The sequence below is a fragment of the Hyalella azteca genome, unplaced genomic scaffold (assembly GCF_000764305.2).
Source record: "Hyalella azteca isolate HAZT.00-mixed unplaced genomic scaffold, Hazt_2.0.2 contig13372, whole genome shotgun sequence".
NCBI classification, from domain to species: Eukaryota; Metazoa; Arthropoda; class Malacostraca; order Amphipoda; family Hyalellidae; genus Hyalella; species Hyalella azteca.
The window spans coordinates 87,107-114,936 of NW_025943296.1; the positions used below are offsets into that span (position 1 = coordinate 87,107).

At 46.4% G+C, this 27,830-nt stretch overlaps 1 protein-coding gene across 1 annotated transcript; it reads left to right on the forward strand.

Moving 5' to 3' along the window:
• On the forward strand, positions 1-27,807 carry LOC108682291. Its single transcript, XM_018171430.2, has 11 exons — positions 1-7,382; positions 13,439-13,524; positions 14,700-14,772; positions 14,983-15,503; positions 15,988-16,105; positions 16,956-17,094; positions 17,973-18,069; positions 24,298-25,436; positions 25,806-26,666; positions 26,804-26,897; positions 27,381-27,807. Exons 1-10 carry the CDS (start codon positions 1-3, stop codon positions 26,876-26,878), a joined length of 10,491 nt encoding a protein of 3,496 aa, XP_018026919.2. The 3' UTR covers positions 26,879-26,897; positions 27,381-27,807.
• Positions 27,808-27,830: the final 23 nt, after the last annotated feature.

Consider the following 27,830-nt stretch of genomic DNA (forward strand, 5'->3'; position numbering starts at 1 on the left):
ATGTTCTCAGGAAATCCTAAAGAGCAGAGCAGTTATGGGATGCTGCCCCAGAGTGCCACATCTGCGCCAGCTGATGCGCCCGAAGTGCCAAGTGTAGCTGGCGGCGCAGCGCTGCCGGAGGTACGACAACATCATACGTCTGTTGCAGCCTGCAACGATAGTGAAGCCAGTGATGAAACTGCACGTTGTGTGAGAGGTGGTATATTAGTGGCGGGTCTTGAAAGTGGTTGTGATGGTGTGGGTAGCAACATGATTGGTGACAGAACCTTCAATTCTTCATTTGCTGTGAATAATGGAAATGAGAGGGAAATAGTTAGTGAAGGATATTGCACCGCACAAGACAGGCCCCCGTTGAACGGAGACGTGGCCGGCCTGGATGTCGCCTGGCGCTGTGGCCACTACGGCAGACGCAACACGTCCCGACCGTCGGACGGTCCCATGACCACACGCGATGGCCGAGCGCCGTCCATTGTCCATCATGAACCACATGACGACCGTCCATCGCAGCCAGCGGTGCCCTACAGTTCGCGCCGCTCCGACAGGCCGATTTCTATGCATGAAATGCGATACCTCAACCGCGCCAGGGACGATGATGACCGACACGGCGGCCATAATAGCGGGTACGGCTGCGGTGGGAGGGGACCCGACGTACTTGGGACGGTCCTGCACCAGCAGCATGGCAGTTCTGGGCCAGCTGCCACTGAGCCACCTGCCACCGGCCTAGGGTATGCGGGTGGGAGGCTCTCTCAGGAGGGAGAAGCGGGCGGCCACTTTAGCTACTCCCCGCCGGTCTACGCGAAGGTCTTCAGGCCACCGACGGCGCGGGCGACGTTGTCTTCGTCCCAGTCTTTGTCTGCCCTTAACCACGCTGAGGACGCGTGTGGGGGACGTGACGGGGAAGTCCACGCCCCGCCAGGGCTAGGGCATCCCGATCCCCCAGTGGGGCTGCGTAGGTACGGCTCCTCCATGGGGCTAACCTCGTCCTGGGCCGCTCCGGGGGGGCGAGGCGCCCCCTCACGCTACCAGTCCCCCTTCCTGCAACGGCGCTCCCTCTACAGCCCCACCACCCACTACACGTCGGTGGGTTACTCGTCCAGAGGGCACCCGCTGGTCCCCACCAGCCCCACTCCTGCTGGGACCCTCCACCCGACGCGGGACACTCCCGGCGCTGGGACCAAGAGGGATTATCTGGACCCGGACCCGTCCCTGCAGTCCCCGCCGCCTCTGCCTTTAAGTCCACCCCCAACTGCCGAGATACCGCAGGCCGCGGCACCGCAGGCTGTGGCACCGCAGGCCGCGGCATCGCAGGCTGTGGCACCGCAGGCTGTGGCACCGCAGGCCGTGGCATCGCAGGCTGTGGCACCGCAGGCTGTGGCACCGCAAGCCGTGGCATCGCAGGCTGTGGCACCGCAGGCCGTGGCACCGCAGGCCGTGGCACCGCAGGCTGTGGCACCGCAGGCCGTGGCATCGCAGGCTGTGGCACCGCAGGCCGTGGCATCGCAGGCTGTGGCACCGCAGGCCGTGGCATCGCAGGCTGTGACACCGCAGGCCGTGGCATCGCTGGCCGTGGCACCGCAAGCCGTGGCACCGCTGGCTGTGGCACCGCAGGCTGTGGCACCGCAGGCTGTGGCACCGCATGCTGTTGCACCGCAGGTTGTGGTTCCGCAGGCCGTGGCATCGCTGACCGTGATACCGCAGGCTGTGGCACCGCAGGATGTGGTACCGCAGGCTGTGGTACCGCAGGCTGGTGCAGCGCAGGCTGTGGTTCCGCAGGCTGTGGCACCGCAGGCTGTGGCACCACAGGCTGTGGTTCCACAGGCTGTGGCACCGCAGGCAGTGGCACCGCTGGCTGTCGCACCGCTGCCTCTGGCTGTACAGGCTTTTGCGACGCAGGCCGCGGCACCGCAGGCTGTGCCACGGCAGGCTGAGGCGCCGCAGGCTGTGGCGCCGCTGGCTGTGGCACAGCCATCCGTGGCACCGTCTTCCATGGCCGTGCCACCACAATGCGTGACTCCGCAGACCGTGGCATCAGTGGATCCCTGCAGCCCACTGCCAGACATCTCTTCTCCGCCATCCGCGGGATCTGACGACTGTTGTGCCCGCCCCGAAGCAGAGACATTTCCTAGTTTCCTGCAGTCAGAAGTCCCTTCGTCGCCGCCGCCGTTACCCAAACTGTCCACTCACCCTCTGCTGGCTCAAGTAGACACACGTGCTCCAGTGGCTGGTCCTCCGGCTCATTATGACCCAACTGATCGGGTGTCTGCTGCATCTCATCGAGTCCCCAACAGTCTCGGCAGGTTGGTAGACCCTGGTCTACGCAATGCCTCTACCTACCACCGGGACAGAGTTGGCGAAGATCCTCTTGCGAGTCACAAGCGTCAGCTGAGCAGCTCGTCTAGTCATCTACCAACGGTAGATTCTACTTATGCTTCAAGATTCGATACCCAAATGCTGCCACAAACCCCAAGTCTGAAGTCATCTTATGCTGCTCCAATAAAAGAGAACTATGAGAGAGAAAGACGTAATTCAAACCATGATGTGGTCGAGATCTCAACTGAAAACATGTCACCAACAACAAAATACAAGACCAAGTCAGTGAGTGACTTGAAACGCGCATTTGACAGCCCTGTTGCAATTAGAATGGAACGTCCTTCCAGCTACAGATTCGGGGAAAACACGAAGCAAAATCCCAAGTACCGTTCAACTTCCAGTCTATCCTCAAGAAAACCAAGCAATTGCGGTTTTAGCGTGCCACACAATCCTCCCGAGACTATATCGGCTCCAAACGAGACAGAAGAAAGTGACCAAGGCTCATACATCGACATTAAGAAGCTCATAAGCGTTTTTAACAAATCACCGTCACCAAGTCCGCAGAACTTCGCGTCTACAAGCAAGCAGCTTCCTTGGGTCCCTCCATCCAGCACTTCACTTCATCCCACAAGATTATTCACACCTAAAATCGTAACCAAGTCATCTAATGCCCTGAAATCTGTCAATGATGACAGAGTTCACAACTTCGCCAGACCAGACCCATCTTTAGTGACGCGGTCGTCTGTAGGAGATCTCACTGGGCGAACTAGTAAAGTACGTTCAGCAAGGCCGACGCAGCAGCCAGACGTCGAGGTGCGGCCGAATTGGCCCAACAATTTAATTGCAGAAGAACTGCAGCGCCAACGGCTGCGAGAAAAAGAGCTGAAACGGCAGCGAAAATTGCTCCAAAAAGAGTTTGAGGAGAAGAATAGAAGAGTCGACTTGAAAGAGCAACAGGAAGCAACTTCTGCCTTCGAGAAAACCTTTATGGATGACCTCCGAAACGCCCCTGACAACGAGAAACTTAAATATATGGAACAGCGTCGCAAGGAACAACAAGAACAGCATCGCAGGGAAGAACAAGAACAGCAACACAGGGAACAGCAAGAACAGCAACGCAGAGAACAGCAAGAACAGCAACGCAGGGAACAGCAGGAACAGCAATGCAAGGAACAACAAGAACAGCAAATGTGGAAGCAACAAGAACAGCAAGTAGAAGAGCATCACCAACCAACCGACAAGTCGGTCACCAGCATCAGAGAACTCGATGGCAGGCAAGGTATGAACCAGAAGGTTGTTGCTGAAACAGAAGAAGTAGAGCCAAAGCTTGGGAATGAAGAGTTGCAGCAACTGCTGAGGCTGGAACAAGAGGAAGAACAGAAACTTGCAGCACTTAGGATGAAAATCGAAGAGCAGCGAGTAAAGTTGAAGCAAAAGCTAATGAGAGAAGAGTTGAGGTTGACGTCTGCTCTGAACAATGACGTGTTTGTTGAGAGGAAAGACCAACGTCTGCCACTAGAGTTGCTGGAAGAATTGGCAACACGACAACCTGTTGCAGACATCGCAGGACAAGCCTCACAGCAACCTGTAGCAGACATTACAGGAACTGCCTCACAGGAACCTGTTGTAGACATGGCAGAAACAACCTTTCGAGAACCTGTTGCAGACATGGTAGAAACAACCTTTCGAAAACCTGTTACAGACATGGTAGAAACAACCTTTCGAAAACCTGTTACAGACATTGCAGTACCAGCCTCACAGGAACCTGTTGCAGACATCGCCGTACCATCCTCACAGGAACCTGTTGCAGACATGGCAGAAACAACCTCTCGTGAACCTGTTGCAGACATCGCCGTACCAGCCTCACAGGAACCTGTTGCAGACATCGCAGGACCAGCCTCACAGGAACCTGTTGCAGACATCGCAGGAACTGCTTCACGGGAACCTGTTGCAGACATTGCAGGAACTGCCTCTCAGGAACCTGTTGCAGACATTGCAGGACCACAGGAACCTGTTGCAGACATTGCAGGAACTGCTTCACAGGAACATTTTGCAGACATTGCAGGAACTGCTTCACATGAACCTGTTGCAGACATTGCAGGACCACAGGAACCTGTTGCAGACATTGCAGGAACTGCCTCTCAAGAACCTATTGCAGACATTGCAGGAACTGCCTCTCAGGAACCTGTTGAAGACATTGCAACAGCAGCCACTGAACCCGAACTGTCAGAGCACCTGGAGGCTCCCACTGAGCCTGGGCTGACTGAGAAACTGGTGTCTCTCACCGAACCTATACTGACAGAAAAACAAGGTTCTCCTACTGAATCTAAACTGCGAGAGCAAGTGTTGCCGCCCGTTAAACCTGGACTGTCAGTTCAAATGGTGGCACCAACTGAACCTGGTAATGAACCTACTGGACCTGAACCTGAACCTTCCGCAGAACCTGGACTGACTAACAAACTGGCGCGTTCTACCGAGCCTAAAATGCCAGATGAAATGAAGCCTTCTCCTAAGCCTGAATTGCAAGAGAAACTGGGGCCTTCTCCTGAGCCTGAATTGCTAGAGAAACTGGAGCCTTACTCAGAGCATGAGTTGCCACAGAAACAGGAATCTTCTCTAGAGCCTGAATTGCCAGAGAAACTGCAGTCTTTAACTGAGCCTGAATTGCCGGAGAAACCGGAGATTCCTCCTGAGCTTGAATTGCCAGAGAAACTGGAGCCTTTCCCTGGGCCTGAATTGCCGGAGAAACTGGAGCCTTTCCCTGAGCCTGAATTGCCAGAGAAACTGCAGATTACTCTTGAGCCTGAATTGGCAGAGGAACTGGAGCCTTTCCCTGAGCCTGAATCGTCAGGGAATTTTGAGCCCCCCACTGATCTAGTGCAAGCCGTTACACATGAGCCACAAGCTGAACCGCGCATGACTGATGGGAAGATGACAGAGAACTCGATGACTGCGATGGGTCCTTGGGAGCCACAGGAGGACGACGCGCAAGTTTCTTCTGATGTTACAAGTCACGACAAACCACCTGTCGCTTGTCTTGATTCATCGGGGAAAAGTGAAGAAGTCTCTTGTCCAGAAGTCACCACGACGATAAGTTTTGCATCGAAGGCGGAACCCCTAATCGCATCGGAGACGGACTCTGTCACAGCTTCAGAGACGGAATCTTTTGTGTCATCGGCAACTGAATCAGTGCCGATTTCTGAAACCGAGTCGATGAAAACAGCTGACAACAAATCATGTGCAGTTTCAAAACCAGAATGTGTGGTCAGTTCTGAGACAGAATCGATGCAAGCGGATGCAAAAGAATCATCGCCCTTGATTGAAATTAAATTTTCAAAATCGTCAGAAGCAGAGTCAGTCAAACCACACGAAACTGAACGCAGAAACGATATTCCTTTAGCATCAGAGCGTCGTCTGGCCCATGGACCAACTGATGACGATAAGCCTGGCATCGATGAATGTCCCGGCCAATCTTCTGCCATCACTAAAACTTCCAGCGACGATAATATGGAGGCAACGAATGAAATTTCAACCCGTGAAAAATTGCAGTCTAATGAAGAAGCCAGTAACCACGGCTCACGCGGTCGTGGGAAGTCAACCCTTCAGTCATGCCGGATAGACAATGAAGATTCATCCATGCCTCACGTTGAGGTTCTAATTGACATCTCCCCATCGCCACCAACGGCTAGAAATACCGACGACGAAAATTCATTGCTGAAGTCTGCGTCACATACAGCTGGATTCGAAGCAGATGAGTGTTCCATCCTGGAGCCCGCAGATATTTTGATAAAAGAAAAGGAATCTGGTTCTTCACTTTTGCAAGAATTAACTCTTCAGGAACCATCGGAAGACGAGGATGGAATTTACTCTGTGGACACCAGTAAAAAGGAGCTTATGGAGGAGGAAGGCAGCTCTGCCAAGCAGAAACAGCCAAACTCGCATGTTGCTGAATTTCATTCACCGTCCAAAGAAGCCAACAGAGACGCTGGCATTATTATTGCAACAGTATCATCGACAGACCAGGTTACGAATTGTGTAACTAATGATCAAACAAAGACAGAATTAGTGGTACTTTTAGACCAGACAGTACGTTCAGAGCTAGTTGACTCGGTTGCGGTTGATCACATAAATACAAATGAGGAATCTATCTACAATCCAGGCACTTTAGAGCAGAAGAAGGCTACGTACTCTAATGCAGGTGAATCAGAAATGCCGAGTGTTGGCAGTCCTGATCACGATGTAGCAGCTGCAGGCAAGGTATCAAATAGCTGCGTTGTTAATGAAGAACTCTTGAATAATGTATCATCAACAGGTAATAGTTCGGTGCAGCCACTCCCTCTTTCACAGGTTAAACTGAAGCTGAAATCGAGTGGTGAGACGTCTTCAGTGAGTGTTTGTGAGTCAGGTAGAGTTTCTTCTCTAGGTTGTGAGGTAGGCTATTGTGAGTCAGGTAGAGTTGCTTCTCCAGGTTGTGAGGTAGACTATTGTGAGTCAGGTAGAGTTGCCGGTTCAAGCTGTGAGGCAGGCTATAAGACTGCCAGCGGAGGCGAAACTACTGAGTATGAAACGGTCAGTGAGTCAGTGAAGAGCAATTCTTCAGCATACGATGACCATTTGGGTATCGTCGATTTGTCGGGGGTGTCCACTTTGGCTAACCACGGTAGCGCGCGTGAATCTTTTTCGGCGAGTGACTCTCACGTAAATATTGACACAAGTAATGCATCGAAATCCCAATTAGTCGACAATACAGAAGTCAGCCATGCAATCCTGAGTATCACCAGCCAAGAAGTCATGTCGAACATAGATTCGGCCACCGGCCTGAATGCACCTCTCTTGATCCTTCCGTCGTCATCTGATGACGGAAGTGAATGTCTGCTCGGTGGTGAAGGTGGTGGTGGAAGTGGTGGTGTTGGATTGAGCGATACAGAACTTAAATTAGGTGGTGATAATGACTCACTCCTCCCATGTACTAAACATGATTCATGTCAATCACGCACCACTCCACCTAAATCACCCATCACAGTTCAAGAGTGGGTCGCATCTCTGCCCTGCCCAACTGATACCCACATCACGTGAGTACGACTTTGATCTATATTTTCCTCAACTTGGAGTGCTATATCTTTGTTAATAATTTTTTATTCTTTCCTCATTGTTTTGGTGAAGACGCATGCTGAATATGTATGATAATACGACTGATCTGAAAAATGACTGATCTCAACAACTGAAGCACACACTCATCACGCGCCGTTAACCACCACCAGCGAATTATTCTTGTCTCTACCGTTAATAAATTGAGCACGTAATCTTCTTGCTTTCTGTACTCGATTAATTTACATCTATGCTTTGTATTTATTAATGTGGCTCTCACAATGCAGCCTTGCACTAATATAAGGTGCCTGAGTGCAGCTGAGGTGGGGAGTGCGGATAGCTCGTATTAGGCGTCAGTGAAGGCTCAGTGTCTGTCATTTGTTCATGTCACTTATACCATATTTATGGGCAGTGAACTGACGTTAAACTACAGTAAACTGATGTTAACCTTCAGTAACCTGATGTTAACCTTCAGTAAACTGGCGTTAACCAACAGCAAACTGACGTTAACTTTAAGTAAACAGAAAGTAACGTTAAGTAAATAGACGTTAACGTTTAGTATACAGACTGTAACTTACAGTAAAGAGACGTTATCTCAGAGTCAACAGATGTTTACATGCAGTAAACAAACGTTGACGTAGTTAGCAGTCGTTTGCGTGATGCTGACGAGATTGTTATTACTATATGTAGAAGATATAGTCAGAACAATAACAGTGAAAATGTCAAGGAATTACCTAATTCTAGTTACCATGTTACGCTTCTGGCAGCAGTAAGGCAGTAACTTCTACCCGGTCGCTGACTTCATCGAAAAGTAGCATAAAATGCAGATATTTTCTACGTTTTATGTGAAACTATTTCTGTGTTCCGAAGCTCCGCGCTTTAGGGAACGGCGCCTGAGGAGGCGGGCAAACTTGTACGCTTTGTCTCGGAGGCGACGTTCTAAGAGTAAGTCTCATCGGTAAAATTTAATTGAGAAGAATTATTCATTAAAAAGTAATAATATATACTTTAGAGACTAAAATGATGATGCTTTGGACTGTACAAGAGTTCTGATACACACGCGTGTAGACGCTGCGCATGTGCGTGATGGTGTATAGCGTGTTGGTGAATGGTGAGGTGTAAGCAGCCAACGTACGTCCTTGTCATGTAAGTAAATGTATCGAATCTGAAATCTCATAACTTTGATGATGTTCAAAATTATGACTTCATTTGTTGGTGACTCTTGGGTAGCAACCTGATTCGTATGGGGCGCAGCAGCCTTAGGCCACAAATTCGAATCTTAAATTAGCCCTGTAGCCAACGCCCAGTCTCAGCGTTCAATAAACTCGGCCTCAGAACTATAGTCCACATAGTACACTGGATTACCGTAATCTTGACCAGTGATGTGCTGCTAAATTAACCCTCTACCGCCTGACATGAGTAACCGGAGCAATATTGTCACGAGCCTACTTAGCGAAAAGGATAGGTTCTAGTGAGCGCAGAATGACTTGCACTGATGGTTGCCGCCACGTACGACAACTTTAATGTTCTCTGTTGCGTACAAACGTCCTCGGGTTGCTACACTCAATAGTTCACGTATAATTGTATGTTCCCGGAGAGTGGCATACTGTGGTAGAGGGTTAAAGATAATAACGCCGTAGGTCTTCAGTCAATAGTACTTACGCAAGCTCGCAAAATGTGCATCCTGCCACGCCTATAGTCTGGTGAGGCAGGATGACTATAAAGGATATAAGTATATAACCTATTTACGCTGCACCGACTCACGACCTTCTTGCGAAATTAACTTAAATGTGAAGTTGGGCAAAGACCATTTATTTGTATTAGTTAAGAAGGAGAAAAAATTAGGCCCTGGTTAAGAGTTTGCATCCTGCTGGCACTGCCGTCCTACTAGCATCGCGTGACACATAGACGATTTTTTTCGCTTTATTTATATTAAAAATGATCGCTACGTAATTTTTAGGACAATTTTGGGATCAATTTGAATAGCGATCGAGATTTAATAGTTGAGCTAACGCTATACTCGGGTAATTTGATCTCAACTTAATTAACTTCACATATCGCTAATCAACTTTGTAGCAATTCTTGGTCCTAATCCCTATTTCAACTGAACCGATAAAAGGCAAGTCGGGGGAATACCGAATTTTTGACTTTTTGACGTAAAGGTTGTACCAATTAACGCCTTAACTCTTATAGTAGCCTAACAATGTGCAATTTTAAGCAAAGCATCTAATTTCTCGTGTGTGGTAGTAAGCACCGTCTGGCGATTGTAGTTCGCCTAGTTTCCAACTAAAACGGTAACCTATTGGTGTGGTAATTGTATTGAATTAATTGACATGATTACGGTTTTTTCAATACATTATTTGTAGTCGTTGCGTCACCGAAACTAGCTTGCCACTAGCACTAATAATTAATTATTAGTTATAGTATAAAACTGTCTGGGGGTGTGAGTCACTGCAGACTTTTAGTGAGTCGTGGCTCACATAAGTGGGTCACGTCAGGGCACGTGGGGTGAGGTGGGGCACGTCAGGGCACGTGGGGTGAGGTGGGGCACGTGGGGTGATGAGGGCACGTGGGGTGAGGTGGGGCACGTCAGGGCACGTGGGGTGAGGTGGGTCACGTCAGGGCACGTGGGGTGAGGTGGGTCACGTCAGGGTACGTGGGGTGAGGTGAGGCACGTGGGGTAGGCGGTATACAGACAACTTGTCGACAACTTGTGTACCCACGAAGAGCGTCGTAAACACAGAGCAGGCGCTGCTTGCTCGTTTGTGTTGTGTGATGGGGTGTGACTTGCACATTTACGCAATTATACATACGTGCCTCATAATTATATCATAAAGTTGTATCAATATCGTAATAAATATATGGACAACATAGTGCAATTAACTCTTTGTCTATAGACTATAACTATGACCGCTAGTGAGTAGTGACACATACTAGCTTCACACCCCTCAGGGGGGACTTCTGACGGGTGTCTGTGCTCGTCAGAAGTCCTATGGGATTTTGCGCTCCTAGGGGGATTGTTCCTGAGCGCCCCACCGCTGAGCTCGCGGTGTCTGACTGCAGGTCTCAGTTGTAGGGTTAAGTTATTATGTAGGTAGGATTCCTTACATTAAGTTATTATGTAGGTAGGATTCCTTACATTTCCCTTCTCTGTCTCTCTCGTGCGGGCGGCCGACGTCCCGTGTAAGCGACCTCTGGTTCGAGTGTCTTCGTTTCTGTTGCTTTTCACCTGTCCCTCCTTGTCACTTCGTCTCTTTGAGATGCTAACGCTGCTTCTTTCGAGCCAGCTTCAGCGGGCTGGACAATTGAGACCTTCCAACCCTTGTGGGTGATGACCTATTTTTGATTTGAGGAACTTTTGATAATTGAGACCTTCCACCTCTTTGGTGATGTTCAACATGACTTTCGGTGCGAGATAGCTAAATAGCTGAAGCGCTAGTAAACATGTGGCCACCAAACTAACTAACTAACTACTATAGCTTCACACTACACATCACCCATCACCCATACTAGTGACACATCTCCCATACTAGTGACACATCTCCCATACTAGTGACGCATCTCCCATACTAGTGACACATCACCCATACTAGTGACACATCACCCATACTAGTGACACATCTCCCATACTAGTGACACATCTCCCATACTAGTGACACATCTCCCATACTAGTGACACATCTCCCATACTAGTGACACATCTCCCATTCTAGTGACACATCAACCCATACTAGTGACACATCACTCATACTAGTGACACATCTCCCATACTAGTGACACATCACTCATACTAGTGACACTTCTCCCATACTAGTGTCACATCACCCATACTAGTGACATATCTCCCATACTAGTGACACATCACCCATATTAGTGACGCCTCACCCATACTAGTGACACATCACCCATACTAATGACACATCTCCCATACTAGTGACACATAACCCATACTAGTACCACCCGTAATAACGTTAGAGAGATTTGACGTTGACCAAACTTTCTAGTTATTGTGTATAAGGTACCACCGCTTATATAACTAATGGTTTTCAGAGACTGCAGCTGTGGCCGGCACAGCTGCGGTTTGTTTAATTATATAACAGTATTTGTTTAATTGTATTCCTAGAGCGTTGTCTCAGTGTGGTATAGCTATCAATTTTGGACGGTCCATTTGAAATGATCAAATAACTGTTGGCAATTCTCAAGGGTCCGTTTACAATTTTCAATGGTCCGTTTTCGATTCTTAAGGGTTCGCTTGCAAAGATCTACGGTTCGTATGCAATTCTCAAGGGTCCGTTTGCAATTCTCAAGGGTCCGTTTGCAATTCTCAATGGTCCGTTTGCAATTATCAAGGGTCCGTTTGCAATTCTCAATGGTCCGTTTGCAATTATCAAGGGTCCGTTTGCAATTCTCAATGGTCCGTTTGCAATTATCAAGGGTCCGTTTGCAATTCTCAAGGGTCCGTTTGCAATTCTCAATGGTCCGTTTGCAATTCTCAAGGGTCCGTTCATAATTCTCAAAGGTCCGTTTGCAATTCTCAATGGTCCGTTTGCAATTCTCAAGGGTCCGTTCATAATTCTCAAAGGTCCGTTTGCAATTCTCAAAGGTCCGTTTGCAATTATCAAGGGTCCGTTTGCAATTCTCAAGGGTCCATTTACAATTCTCAAGGGTCCGTTTGCAATTCTCAAGGGTCCGTTCATAATTCTCAAAGGTCCGTTTGCAATTCTCAAGGGTCCATTTGCAATTATCAAGGGTCCGTTTGCAATTCTCAAGGGTCCGTTCGTAATTCTCAAGGGTCCGTTTGCAATTCTCAAGGGTACGTTCATAATTCTCAAAGGTCCATTTGCAATTCTCAAAGGTCCGTTTGTAATTTTCAAAGGTCCATTTGCAATTTTCAAGGGTCCGTTTGCAATTCTCAAGGGTCCGTTCATAATTCTCAAAGGTCCATTTGCAATTCTCAAGGGTCCGTTCACAATTCTCAAAGGTCCGTTTGTAATTCTCAAAGGTCCGTTTGCAATTATCAAGGGTCCATTTGCAATTCTCAAGGGTCCGTTTGCAATTCTCAAGGGTCCATTTGCAATTCTCAAGGGTCCGTTTGCAATTCTCAATGGTCCGTTTGCAATTCTTAAGGGTCCGTTCACAATTCTCAAAGGTCCGTTTGCAATTCTCAAGGGTCCGTTCACAATTCTCAAAGGTCCGTTCACAATTCTCAGGGGTCCGTTTGCAATTCTCAAGGGTCTGTTCACAATTCTCAAGTATCTGTTTGCAATTCCCAAGGGTCCGTTTGCAATTCTCAAAGGTCCGTTTGCAATTCTCAAAGGTCCGTTAGCAATTCTCAAGGGTCCGTTTGCAATTCCCAAGGGTCCGTTTACAATTCTCATGGGTCCGTTTGCAATTATCAAGGGTCCGTTTTTTAATTCTCATGGGTCCGTTTGTAATTATCAAGGGTTCGTTTACAATTCTCATGTGTCCGTTTGCAAGTATCAAGGGTCCGTTTGCAATTATCAAGGGTCCGTTTATAATTCTCATGGGTCCGCTTACAATTCTCATGGGTCCGTTTGCAATTATCAAGGGTTCGTTTACAATTCTCATGGGTCCGTTTGTAATTATCAAGGGTTCGTTTACAATTCTCATGGGTCCGTTTGCAATTATCAAGGGTCCGTTTGCAATTATCAAGGGTCCGTTTATAATTCTCATGGGTCCGTTTACAATTCTCATGGGTTCGTTTGTAATTATCAAGGGTTCGTTGACAATTCTCATGGGTCCGTTTGCAATTATCAAGGGTCCGTTTAAAATTCTCATGGGTCCGTTGTAATTATCAAGGGTTCGTTTACAATTCTCAACGGTCCGTTTGCAATTCTTGAATGTTTTTGGGCTTCGTCTCACCATAGCCTGGCGCTTACCGAATAGAATCCTGCTGATTTTCAGCCTGAAAAATGCTGGATGTTATTTCAGTATTAATTATTAAATTAATTCAATAATTACGGTCATCGATGTAATTATTATAGTAACTAATAACTCTTGCGCCCCTCGTCTCCGGCAGGCGCTGCCAGTCGTGGGAGGCGGAGGACCTCCCTCTCCCCCCGGACCTGGACGGCCCCCACGACACCCTCAGGCTGGGTGATGAGGGTAAGCGCTGCTGGTCTCGTGATGTATATCACTTCCATGATTATTTCTATGATTATATTTATGATTTTGTCTATGGGTATAGTCGGGCAGAAGTAGTTCTTCAATGCACGTTAGTTAGTGACCAGAGAGCATTTCTCATAACAGTTATGTCTATGATTTTGTCTGTACTGTAGCTATGATTGCAGCAATGATTATGACTATTTATATCGTCTTTGCTATGATTATGTCTATTACTATTTATGTCATCATTGTTATGATTTTGAACATGGCCATTCATATTGTTATTGCAACGGTGATCCCTCGTTAAACGCTCAGAAAACAATTTAGAAGAAACGGAGGAAAAGTATTTATCAGAATTTTTAACGCATATTTATTCTAAATCCATCCCTAAAGTTTAAACAACCCGTCCTTTGCATTAAAAATTAATTCTATGAAGCTTTCCAACCAACCCTTCCCTGACATCCACCAACCAGAGTCCCTCTAACAAAGTTTCAACTTGACCGTTCGCAAGCACCCACCAATCACAGTCCCTGTTACAACGTGGCAACTGGAACGTTCCCTAGCACCCACCAATCACAGTCCCTGTTACAACGTGGCAACTGGACCGTTCCCTAGCACTCACCAATCAAAGTCCCTGTTACAACGTGACAACTGGACCGCTCCCTAGCACCCACCAATCACAGTCCTTCTTACAACGTGTCATCTGGACCGTTCCCTAGCACCCACCAATCACAGTCCCTCTTGCAGCTTTACTTCCATATTCTCCCTCAATGTCAGCCTCGTATATTTTGACAAAAAAACTTTCTTGACAAAAACCACAATTGAACGAATCCGTGGAAGGTAAAACTGCGTAAAACGAAGGATCACTTTATCCATGAGACACACGTCCACAGGGCACATGTGTATGAGGCATATGCCCACATGTTCATGAGGCACATGTCCACATTGCACGCGCTCATCAGTTGCTGCGTTTGATTGCTGTTCCGCTACATTGAACTTCATTAACATCAATGGATGCGCTCCGCGTGCGCCTGACAAGTCTTGGTAAGGGCACACGTGCGCCTGACAAGTCTTGGTAAGGGCACACATGCGCCTGACATGTCTTGGTAAGGACACACGCGCGCCTGACAAGCCTTGGTGAGGGAACTGATTCTGCGCTTGTCTATTGATTTCAGCTCATCTCTTGGAACCTACAAACGCTGGTTTCTTGTCCCGAGATTCTGCGTTGCCAAACTACGCTCTTGACAGGTAATAACAGTACAAATGGTAACCTGGTAACGGTCTAGTGGGTTGGGGGCCACCACATGGCTATCATATCGCTGCCACATGGCTAGCACATGTCAACCGCATTGTTGGTGTTGTTGCTGCCATACCAATTTGTCTCTGATTTATACCCTCTTCCCTGCCACAATAAGTACCGCCAGATGCCATAATTGGTTGTCTTATTTTCACCTGCAGAGCAGAAGTAGACCGGACGAACACCACCCACCCCCGCTGTGGAGGAGCTGCTCTTCCACCACACACTTCCATCACATCCACCCCAGTCACCCACACATCATCACATCACCCTTCACTCCACAATCACCCCGTCACTCATTCCGATCCTGTACATCCTGACGAAACAATCACTCCGAAGCCTCAATCATCTTTTGCCTCCGAAAATTCGGCTTTCACCACAATCTGCTGCACGCTGCAGAACAGCAGAACTCTGTCAACGGCGTCGACTGCAGAGCCAACAGACTCTGCTAATGCTGCCACAAACTCTGCTGTTGTTGCCACACTCTCTACTGTTTTTGCAAAAGACTCTACTGATGTTACCACAGACTCTGCTAACGTTGCCACAGCCTCTGCTGATGTTGCCGCAGACTTTGCTGCGGTTGGCACAGACTCTGTCTCCACGTTCTCTGTTGATAGCCCGTCCAACGTGTCAGCCAACGTGTCGGAGGACAGAAGCGATGCACTACTTGTGCCACACGGCGGTGGGTGGTGGGTGGCGGGCGACTGTGGTGGGTGGTGGGTGACTGTGGTGGGTGGCGGGTGACCGTGAGGTGGGTGGCGGGTGAATGTGGTGGGTGGTGGGTGACTGTGCGGTGGGTTGCCAGTGACTGTGCGGTGGTTGGCGGGTGAGTGCGGTAGGTGGCGAGTGGCTGTGTAATGGGTGGCGGATGACTGTACGGTGGATGGCGGATTCAGGACAGGATGTGTGGATAACAATGGGGGATAACAGTGCGGGACGTGTGGGAAAACAGTGCGGGATATGTGGAATAATAATGCTGGATATGTAGGGTAACAGTGCGGGATGTATGGGATAACAGTGCGGGACGTGTGATCCCACATCCCACACTGTCACCCCTTGTGATGTATTTGCTGGATGTATGGAAATTTAATCCCCATATGTGTGATAACAGTGCGGGATGTGTGGGATAACAGTGCTGTGTGTAATGGACATAAATGGCTGCGCAGGAGAGGCGCCAGCGTCGGCCATTAGCGCAGAGAAGCGGAGGGCGCTAGCGGGCCGTGGTCCGCAGAGCAGCGTCACCAGCGACGTCTCGGGCGTCTCTGGGGCGTCCTTCAACAGCAGGTACCCGCCCGCGTCTCTGGGGCGTCCGTCAACAGCAGGTACCCGCCCGCGTCTCTGGGGCATCAGCCCGCGGCAAATTTCGAGCCGCTTCAGAGCCAGAGTGCCAGAAGTTGAGGCAAATCTTAGTTTGCTTCGGCCAGTGCTTCTACATTATACTAGTCTCTTATTTACTCCCCTAACAAAATTTAGAGTTGCCCCAGCTTCTGGTAATCCAAATCAGAAGCTACCGCGTCTGTAAATTTTCACTGGGTCTTTCTGCCAGTGATGCAACTTTATTAGAAGTTTCTATAACAAAAAAAATCGGTTAATCGTTTTTAAAAGAGGCTGGTAAGACCTTACTAGTCGCTTCAACTTGGCTCATCGGGATTATGATTTTTCTGGCGTATAAACGGAGGTTCCGTGTTTCAGGTCATGTGACGGTCACTTTACTACTATTACTATAGGTAGCTAATATATATTAGTTAACTACTAATAGTTAACTGCTATTACTTATTGGGGAATAGATTGATGTTATGAAGCGATAATCGCACGCGTGTGGCAGTCATCATAAATGGTGAGCCATCTTTCAGTTTATCCGAAATTCTGATAATGCCTGCACCAGCTGTCTAATCGTAGGAACTTTGTTTACGTGACGAACGAAAATGATGCGTGTAGATCGGCGGTCTGGTGGCATAATTGCTTGTGGCTTGATTTTGCCAATATTTTTTTTTGTCAATTTGTCGATGGCATGAGAATTGTCGGTTAGTCTGTGATATCTTGTAGCTGTCTCCGTTAACGCCCTTGTAACGCCCTTATACTGCCCTTATAACGCCCTTAAAACGCCTTTATAACGCCCGTATAACGCCCGTAGGTCATCCCTGGAGTCGTTGCTGGAGGGACGGCGCACGGACGCCGTTGAGGTGCTCATGAACCTCGGCTTTGGGGGGCAGCGCGAGGACGAAGATCCCCTCTCCAGGATCCCCTCTCGCTTCCTCGACCACCCCTCTCAGGTGAGGTGCTCCCCTTTCCAGGATCCCCTTTCCAGGATCCCCTCTCCAGGATCCCCTCTCCAGGATCCCCTCTCTCTTCCTCGACCACCCCTCGCAGGTGAGGTGCTCCCCTTTCCAGGATCCCCTTTCCAGGATCCCCTTTCCAGGATCCCCTTTCCAGGATCCCCTCTCCAGGATCCCCTCTCTAGGATCCCCTCTCTCTTCCTCGACCACCCCTCGCAGGTGAGGTGCTGAATTAAATCGTTTATTTGGGAATCGTAAGCACTTCGGCTGTAAGACTTTATTGCCTAGCAAATTAAAGAAAATGACTTCATCACTCCGCGATATTCCACACGGCTTTTTTAGAATTGTTCTATCAAAATCAGACTTGAACTGCGTATTTTTGTTTGATGTCAGGAGCTTCCATCCCTTGCAGGAACTGTCCTGTGGTTTATATTAGAAGAAATTTGACAAAACTTTAGCTTAATTTTATGGTTGAGTTTAGTTTACATCCTAGCTTTTGATTCAGGATATATGCTCGCATATGAATGTTTAATTTGCGCAATGCTTTGGCCCGAATATCTGGAGGCCTGCGAGTTGTCAAGAATAGGTTAACGGAAGGAAACACCTGGCAGAGAGAAACAAACTTTAATTTTTTTTAATTCCTTACATTTAATTATAGTGATGAATGCAGCAATGAAAGGAGCTCTGAATACAATATTGACTTGTTCATATGAGCGAATAATAGTGGGATTATTGAAATAAATTTTCAATGGCAGATATGAAGGGGGAATTAAGAGAAGATAAAATGGTATATTGAGTGTCAAATGCGAAGGGAAATTATAAAGAGAATTAATTGAATGTTGAAAGACTGACATAAAGGAAGGTTTGCCGTGCAGGTGAAAGGCAACGACCTGGGCCGCTTCCTGGACCAGGAGAGCCGCTACCACAACCTGCTGGAGACCAATAACTTCTTGCCGGGGCTGTCCTACCAAGGTGGGGGTGGTCACTAGTAGTGCCTGGAGGGTGATATAGGCGCTAGTAGCGCTAGGTTGGTGGGGGTGGTCACTAGTAGTGCCTGGGGGGGTGTAATAGGCGCTATAGTAGCGCTAGTGGGGGTGGTCACTAGTAGCGCCTGGGAGAGTCGGTGCTAGTAGCGGCTAGGTTTGGTGGGGGTGGTCACTAGTAGTGCCTGGGGGAGTCGGTGCTAGTAGCGCTAGGTTGGGTGAGGGTAGGGGTCGGCGCTACTAGTTGGCGCTACTAGTGACCACCCCCACTACGAGCGAGGTTGGGGGGCGCTAGTACGTCGCTAGGTTTGGGGAGGGGTGCGCTAGTAATGCTAGATACAAGATGCATGAGAAAGGCTAGCATGTCTTTACTTCAGACTTTCAAATTCCTATCTTGAGGACGCACATCATAGGAATTTACCATTATGAATCATAGTAGATCATTGGAATTTACTATTTGGAATCCTATTGGCCTATGATCGCTTAAGTCATAGTGCATGTGTTTGAAACTCAAGTTTGCCTCAAGTTCATTGATGCGCAAACCCAACATGGCCCAACCTCCACACTGGGGGAGAGGGAGAGGCTGGTGGGGAGGTTGAGCCTGTCATTGGCTGCTGCCAGAGGGGAGGGGCGGGGTAGATGTGGATGTAAGGCCCTGCTGGGGCTACTCATCCGTGCAGCTGAGGCTACTTGAGGAGTGACTGTGGCGGTGTTGCTTAATAGACAGGATAAAGTTAATAGGGTAGCGAGCAGCGCTAGAATTCACTCTAGTTCCGCCAATTAAAGTAGCTTTAAAGCGCCCTCGCATAGGCAAGAGAAATGCCGAGGCAATCAATTGAATCAAATATCCAGCGGATTATGTTCGTTAACGCAAAGTGGATCATTAATAAGCAACTTAAATATGACTAACTTGCCACAGTGTAGAAATATAGTTGACTAACAGACACCCCCGGTCGTAATTTCAAAGTTATACACAAATGTTGTGCACAACAAAATTAAAGACCACTTTAAGTTTCCTCGGTAGGCAGATAATTTAATTGGGCTACGAAAGACAAGAACTTGCATAGGTACATGGGATTGACCATAAAACAGCTCTCGCTGGAAATACGGCTCTAATTTATAACAGTGCGTCGACTACTTCTTACTAATAATTAAGAAGTCAGGTTAGTCGAAAAATTCGTTCCAAGAAGTCAGGTTGCAACATACTTTACAAGCGTGGTCTAGAGCATCGTGGTCTAACAGTTTCTAGCGTGGTCTAGGGCATCGTGGTCTAACAGTTTCTAGCGTGGTCTAGGGCATCGTGGTCTAACAGTTTCTAGCGTGGTCTAGAGCATCGTAGCTCTGAGTCTAAGTGTAGCTGTGCATGTTTAGACCCAGCGTTGGCTACAGGACTAGTTTAATAGTTAAATTTGGTGGCCATCGGCTGCGCCTCTCTAGAGTTCTAGGTGCATGGGGACTACTAGGTGAGGGCAACGGCATTTCATATTGCTCTTTTTTCTACATTAAGAATACAGCAAAAGAAACTGACTAGACTTTGGATAGACTTATCGTGGGCGTTGAAGTTAATTTTATGTGTGCATATTTTATTATTAGGTTTTATGTAATAGATATTTAATAGCTATGTAATGGACATGTAACCGATATGTAATGGACATGTAATGGATATGTAATGGATATGTAATGGGCATGTAATGGATATGTAATGGGCGTGTAATAGACATGTAATGGGCATGTAATAGACAAGTAATAGCTATGTAATTGACACCTTCACTAATTTGCTGCTTTTTACATGCCGCCGCTGGATCACCGAACGTCTGCTGTCGTCACTGCGTCCGTTTGTTTTTGATATTTTGTTTGATGTTTTTTTTTGTGTGTGAGGTTTGTTTTGTGTGAAATTGCTTGTATTTCACTATTATTTGGCTGCTGTTGGTGAGATGGTATCATTCACCTACTGAGTTACGTTTGTGACTGTGAGTGAAACGTGTTAATTAATCAAAAACCTAATTGACTTCATGACTCATCTCTCTTACTCACTCTTACTCTTACTTATACTCTTATTCTTACTTGACTCACTTACTCTTCACTCATATTTTGTTCACACGTCATTTATCATCTTCGACTAAATCTTCGTGTTATCTTATCTTCGTAGCCTTCGTCTTCGTGTTCCTTAATCATCGCAATCCTTATCATGGTCGTCGCGAGCCTGCCTTATCTCTTGCTTATCTCTAACGTTGCGATATGAAGGCTCAGATCACTACAAGATCCTCAGCAGGTTTACCCTAAATTACCCTGAGAAGATCATCCCTCACTACTGCCCCCACCTCCCCCCAACCCCCTCATCCTCACCCCTCTCAGTCAAGTCTGCACCCCTCCTCCTCCCCCGAGTCAGTAAATTCAGTCCAATTGTACAGCGAGAATCTCAGAGCCTCAGCAAGCGACACAAGTCGCAGTACTTGACAGTGCAACCTTTCGTGTAGCCTTCGATCATGTACTCTTCGTGTAGCATTTACATGTAGCCCTTCGTGTAGCATCTAGTGTAGCCTGCCCTTCGTGCCTGCCTCTCTTTTTCGTCTTCCTGTTTAGAAACGCTAAGCAACACTCAGTCCGTTTCAGTAATATCTAAATTCCACCATGTCACCCACTCCTCTATTCCACCATATCACCCGCTCCTCTATTCCACCATGTCACCCGCTCCTCTATTCCACCATATCACCCGCTCCTCTATTCCACCATGTCACCCGCTCCTCTATTCCACCATGTCACCGCCATGCTGTTGAGATCTAAGGCAGCATTTTATTTGGTGCTTATTCCAAGCTTTTAATAGTATTTATTGCTTAAATTTAATATTAATGCGACATGATAATTAAAGCGCCATTGTTATTGACGCTTCATTATAGTAAAGACGTTATTGTTATTGCTGGGCCGTTGCGGCGCTGCGTAGCGGCCTCGCTTAGCGTCGACCCAAGGAGACCTCAACGCTGCCTAGCGAGCAATCCATGCTTCCGCTGATACGTAATACGCTACGTATTATACTACGTATTATGCTACGTATTATGCTACGTATTATGCTACGTATTATGCTAGGTATTATACTACGTAGTACGCTACGTATTATACTACGTATTATGCTAGGTATTATACTACGTAGTACGCTACGTATTATACTACGTAGTACGCTACGTATTATGCTAGGTATTACGCTACGTATTACGCTACGTATTATACAACGTAGTACGCTACGTATTATGCTACGTATTACGCTACGTATTATTCTGCGCATTTTGCTACGTATTATACTACGCACAACAAAGAAATCTCCACAAAAATTCACCATGTATGCATATTTCTATTGAAAACGTTTGTAAATCTATTGTTTAACATTTGTGTCTTTTCTAATATGACTGTATTAACTTCTGATTGTGTTATAAAATTTTCGAACTGATGATGAAGCTGAACTCCAAAACATATCCAATAGAAACATGGTGAATTGCGGAATTTTCTTCGCTTTTAAATTTTAGTGAATTTGAGATTCAAGCAATCGAATGACATTAATACTGGCATTATGTAGTTCTTAGAACGTCTTATCGCCTGCTTTACATTAAATAGTTTCACGTCATTAATTCCCATTAACTTTTCTCACTATAACTAATCTTAAAGAATTAACGTATCATTTGAGTAGTACTTATTGTTGTCATGTATACGTTTTGTATATTTGAATGTTTTTTATCATAGATTGTTGTCGTTGATCGATGGTTGCGTTTACTAGTATTCACTATGTTATTTCTTCCTAAGATTTTATCTGAACTGTTATTGTGCCGAAAATGGTAATAATGTATTTTTATTCCACCTGGTGCATAAGTTATGTTATTATGTTATTATTTATTTTCAAATGTTATTATAAGACTTCTTTATAATTATTTTATTATTCGTTATTTCAAATGTTATTATAAGACTTCTCTTTAACTTCACTTCTTATGAAGTTATTCACCTGTCCAATAGATCTGAAATTTTGCACACTCGCGTTAAGTTGGAGACAATGCTTGAATCAAGTGATAGAATAAATAATTCAAAATTAAAAGAATTTACTATTAAAGGAAAATGCATTTTATTATATGAAAATAAAATAAGAAATTCATTGTACAAGTGTTACATAGGAGACACCGGCCTTTTGGATGTGTTGTCTTTAAAAAGTAATTTTCAAACGGATATAATTTTTACTTGCATTTTAAAAAGTGCTTGTCTTAAATGCACTGGAAAATGGGTTATTCCTAGCAAGATTGGGAATTACGAGCTATTAAATGCAGAGTCTCGTGTTATCTTCATGTGCGTAATGCTATTCCTACCGGAGGCTACCAGCCGCTAGTTACACTAGCAACTTGGCTCTAGTTAGCCTAACTAGTCACGCCACTAGTTGTTACCTTGACTGGGGCGATGGATAATGAGTTTCCTAATGGTATCCATTAGTTATATCCATTAATTAATCATTGTATAGATTATTTATTTTGTGTGATCTTCTACGACGAATAAATTAGTTATAATTTGTGTGCGTGTTTTGTGTCATAAAGGCGAATCTGTCGTCAGAATTTCGAAGAATTTTACTGCGCTCGTAGCTTTAATTATAATCTTAACTTAATCATGATAGACCGATATCTGAACGGTGATTGATTGCTGATATCGTAATTTACGTGGACTGTGATTGGTCAGTGTTTACAGTCTACACTGTGTTTACAGTCACCACTAACAGTCTACACTGTGTTTACAGTCAACACTTACAGTCTACACTGTGTTTACAGTCACCACTTACAGTCTACACTGTGTTTACAGTCACCACTTACAGTCTACACTGTGTTGACCGTCACCACTTACAGTTTACACTGTGTTTACAGTCACCACTTACAGTTTACACTGTGTTTATAGTCACCACTGTTGAAATACTCAACTGTTGAAGTGAGCGGCAAACTGGGTGAGTCAGCGTTCAGTTTTATAGCTGTTCAGTGTTCGCGTTCAGTTTTAGCTGTTCTGTGTTCGCGTTCAGTTTTAGCTGTTCTGTGTTCGCGTTCAGTTTTAGCTGTTCAGTGTTCGCGTTCAGTTTTAGCTGTTCAGTGTTTGCGTTCAGTTTTAGCTGTTCAGTGTTCGCGTTCTGTTTTAGCTGTTCAGTGTTCGCGTTCAGTTTTAGCTGTTCATTGTTCGCGTTCTGTTTTAGCTGTTTAGTGTTCGCGTTAAGTTTTAGCTGTTCAGTGTTCGCGTTAAGTTTTAGCTGTTCAGTGTTCGCGTTCTGTTTTATTTGCGCACTCTATTTGAGTTCCGTACTCTCATTCGGGTTAAACACCTTATTATTTTCCTTCAGGTTCAAGCCTTTCGTCTAATTTCGTTTATTTCTATTAAGTGCTTACTGCTTAATTATTTTCCGTTAAATTCCCATAAGACGAATTATTGGAATATCTTTCTTCGGTGAGCCAGGCAAAAGCTCATTAAGGGTCATTCACTAATGTTGTCCCATAACTTAACGAGCAAATAAATTTATTTCAATTATTAATATTTCCCGCTGCCGCGTGTCACGTCGTTTCATTTCTTTTTATTTTGTGGCGAAATTATTTCAATCCCGCGCCGCCCCTCGGGAGACGATAATGGGGCACAGCCCTGGTCCAGCCATTAGTGGTCCAGTCAGCCATTAGTGGTCCAGTCAGCCATTAGTGGTCCAGTCAGCCATTAGTGGTCCAGTCAGCCATTAGTGGTCCAGCCAGCCACTAGTGGTCCAGCCAGCCACTAGTGGTCCAGTCAGCCATTAGTGGTCCAGTTAGCCATTAGTGGTCCAGCCAGCCACTAATGGTCTAGTCAGACCGTTTATTCTGTTCCATGTTCGCCAATGCGCTAAATTTTAGTTTTAATTACTTGTGCTCTCATTTATTCAGTTTGCTGTGCATAACTTATGATCTGTTCAAAATATTTACTTGTATTTTTTTTCAGTTTGCCTCGCCTGACTTCATCTGTTCTGTTGGTGTACGCTTTTTATGAGCAGTTTAGTCGGGCTTATTTTATTCGCTCTCTTAACCTGGATTCTTCCAATACAAGATGGCCTTTCTCATCAATGCCTTATTTATATTTATACATTTGTTCAGTTCACGCAGAAAGTTTTGTTATTTACTTCGCCTTTTCTTTTCATTTTGCCACGATTTATCTCATGAGGTCCTTGCTTTAACGTCGGTATATCATGCAGGTGTCCGCAAGGCGTCGATGGCGACCTCGCCCTTACTGGCCAACCTGCTCGAGATGTATAAGCGACATCAGGACTCAACCGCCCTCAGTGACGACGATGATGAGTTTCAGCCGTCGACCTCCGGCAGGTTCTCGTCCGCGGTCCATCTCATACGCAAAAGGCAGCGCGTCACCAAGCGGTCCATCTCCGAGCAGTTTTTGAGTGGCCTCAGCTGCTCCTCAAGCCCCAGCGGAGGAGCCGCACCTCGCAGTGGCCGCCTCAGTGTCGGCGGCAAGGCCCCCAGTGGCTGGAGTGGCGGTATAGAGTCCAACCAAGACACAACTTCCAAAGACCCAAACCAACCCAAGCGCAGTCGCTGGTTGAGCGTCCTAACCCCCGAGAATAGGGACTTTCTCAACAACCAGGGACGCAAGAGTCCCGAGACCGTGAGCAAACGCCTCATTATCGGCCAGTCTTCGTTTGACTTGGGACGCAACGGTGAGCTGCTGAACGAGAAAAGCAAACCCGCAGAGGAGCATCAGGAGAAATTCTGCGCTAAGCCCCCCGTGGGGAAGCTAACGACGTTGGTCGAACGCTGCACGTCCGTCGAGAGCAGCAAAAGCGGCAGTGAGAGCAGCATTTGTGGTCATGCGGTCGCGTGCCGCCAAAGCTCAGTTTGGTCCATGGCGAGTTCCATGACGAGTATTGACAGTCACGAGGAGGAACTGGAGGAGCAAAGACGACTTCTCTACCTGCAGGTCAGCCGCAACAGGAACAGTCGACTCGAGACCATCCCCAGTGGGGACGCTCTTGAGAGCGACACTGACACCCCCCAGGAAAAAAATCTGCACAAGAAGCTGCGGAGAACCAGCACTCCAAAAAGGCTCAGAACCGCCAGTTGGAGCAATGCTTCTCACGGCAAAGAAATCGACGAAACCATCGAAGAAGAAATTTTTTTCTCAGACAAGGGAGCAGACGACGATTGCTGCAGCGAACCTCGCCTGAAACCTTTGAGGAAATCCGCTCTGCACGTCACTTCGTCTCTGCCGAGCTGTCACACGGAGCAAAAAGACGACGACCAAGAAGAAGCGTTTGCAGGAAGATCTAGAAAGTTTAGACTGGAGAGACAGAGATCTGTTCAAGATGAAGGATCCACTGTGGTAAGTTTATCTATTTAACTTGCTTTCATATATGATCTGAAACCAAAACTTTTAACATTCTGTTATTTTCCTTTGAAAGATTAACTGCATATTTTTAAAATTCATTTTTGTTGGTCGAAATAAATCTAGGAAAGAGTGGCAGAGTGTTAAAAGTTAAGAGCACCAAGATTGGAGTAGCGAATTACGAGTTCAAATCCCCAACAAACTATAAAATTCTACGATGTCCTAAATCGGCGACCAGCCGATTCAAGAGATAGATTTGGGCTTAATCAATACTGAAAAGATAAATACCGGTATAGGTTAAAATGGAACAAATTTATTCCGAGAGACAATTTTTTGTTTTTAATCACCGAATGCGCTGTGCAACAGGTGAGCTCGATCATGTGCAGCAACCATCATTCTGAGGAGGGAGAATATTCAACTCAAGACGGCACAACATCTCCTCCTAGAATAGCCGATGGATCAACTGTAAATTCCACGGAGCCACAGCAACCCAATGGACCCAAATGCTCGGAATGCGGCGGATTGCTTGTGTGTTTAAGCTGCCGGATGAAAGGCAGCGTTCAACAAGAACCTTCCGAGGACAAATTCGAGTCTTTTAGAACTGCGCTAGAAACGTTAAGTGTCGTTAGTGGAACACAAGAGCCGTTTTTAAGGGATGTTCATTTTCTTGAACGCATGACAGGCTTGTTTGATGTCGCCTTAGACTCGCTTCATGCCTACAAGCTGTTAAGGCCACCGACCACCCTAAAAGAGGTGGCGTTACCAACTGATGCTGTGCAAACTAGTCATATTATAACTCACGAAGCTGATCAACCTATAGGTCCCTCATTGATCTCGACATTTCCATCAGCTAAATCGTCCACTTCTTCGGACTCTGGCATTGCTCCCTCGTCTACATCGTCATCCAGCATGCCTAAGACCACTGCAGCTGCCGGAGGTCAGCCCTCTTCTGCTTGCCAAGTCTCCTGCGAAAGTCGCGCAGTTCACCAAAAAGAGGATACACCAAAAACTTCTACGAGTTCTTTGATACTGAACCTTGATAATTTCTTGGCCGAGACTAATCCTGATTTTGTGGCAGAAACTCCTGTTTGTTCCGCTCCGGAAACTTTTGCTGCTCCCGCGGTAAAGACTCCTGCCGACCCTGCTGCTGCTGGTATGGAAGACCTTAGGAACCTGGAGTCCCTAATTAGTACCGGAGAGCAAGACTTTGACTCGCAGCTGGATAAGGTAAGACGTAACCTTGTCAAGCTCTCCAACTTTGAGCAATTTCGCTGTAGAGTTCAAATATTTTTGACATCAATGCTTCGCTATTGTTAGATCTGAGAGCTTTCCTCGTTAACGAAGCCTTAATTCATTTGTTGCAGCTTCAGACACTTGTGCGCCTGCAGCAGCAGATCTGCCACTCTATGCTCCGTTCCGTCAGCCACCAATCCTGCTGACAGGAATACTCCCTAGCCGGTAATTCTGCATACCACATATCACTTATTATATTTATACTTTACCAAACATTGCCTTTTCTTACTATTCCCTTTCTTTACCATTGCTAAGATTTAGCCACCTCTCTACTCACTAGCTACAGATTATAACTTATTTCCCTAAGCAAGCGTCCGCGATGTTCACTTCTCTTGTTTTTCCCACGTCCCGATTATTTTCTACCCTACTCCATCAAATTTACCTCGTAGAGTAGAATAAATTAACGAAGTTATGAGCAGAAACCATCTCTCAAAATGAAAATCAAGCCGTCTACGTGATTGCATTGTCCAAGGACATATCGTATAGCGACACCCCCCTCCGAAACTTTCCCAGTGAACAACTTGATGCTTGCTGTCACATAGCAAGGCCTTTGTTATTTTCTTTATCTTGTCGTGTCGGCAGACTTATTATCATGTGCAGTCGTGTGTTTGTTGATAAGGACTCAAATTTGATTTTGTTTGTCTGCAGATGGAGACGTCCAGACGTGGTTTGTACCATCCTCCTCGAGACCAAGTGCGTCAGTTCGGCGGGACTAATCTCGAACTAAATTAGAGCCGCCCCAGCTTCTGGTTACCCGAAGCTGGGGCGGCTGTAATTTTTGTTGGGCGTTGCGATATTGTGATACCTTCCAGCGACATGGTGTAGCTCCAGTTCAATACTAATATTGCATTATCTTCCATACCTTTTTTGGTGAATCATACCTAGGTTACTCAGGCTATAAACGTCAAATTTGTGGGCGATCGCGCGGTGATAGATTTCTCAGACTTCAATTCTTCAATTTGGTGGGAGTCACGAAATGGCTCTTTCAGAAGAAGTATATGAAATGAAACTGTTTTTCTTAAAGGGTAAAAAAATAAAAAATGTTGTAGAAACTTTAATAAAATTTTAATACATCATACATTTAATGATTTTAATTAA

Coding starts and splice junctions, on each gene's coding strand:
- LOC108682291 (XM_018171430.2), top strand. CDS start 1: ATGTTCTCAGGAAATCCTAAAGAGCAGAGCAGTTATGGGATGCTGCCC. Junction 13,525..14,699: donor CCTCAGGCTGGGTGATGAGG/GTAAGCGCTGCT, acceptor TATTGATTTCAG/CTCATCTCTTGGAACCTACA. Junction 25,437..25,805: donor AAGATGAAGGATCCACTGTG/GTAAGTTTATCT, acceptor GCTGTGCAACAG/GTGAGCTCGATCATGTGCAG.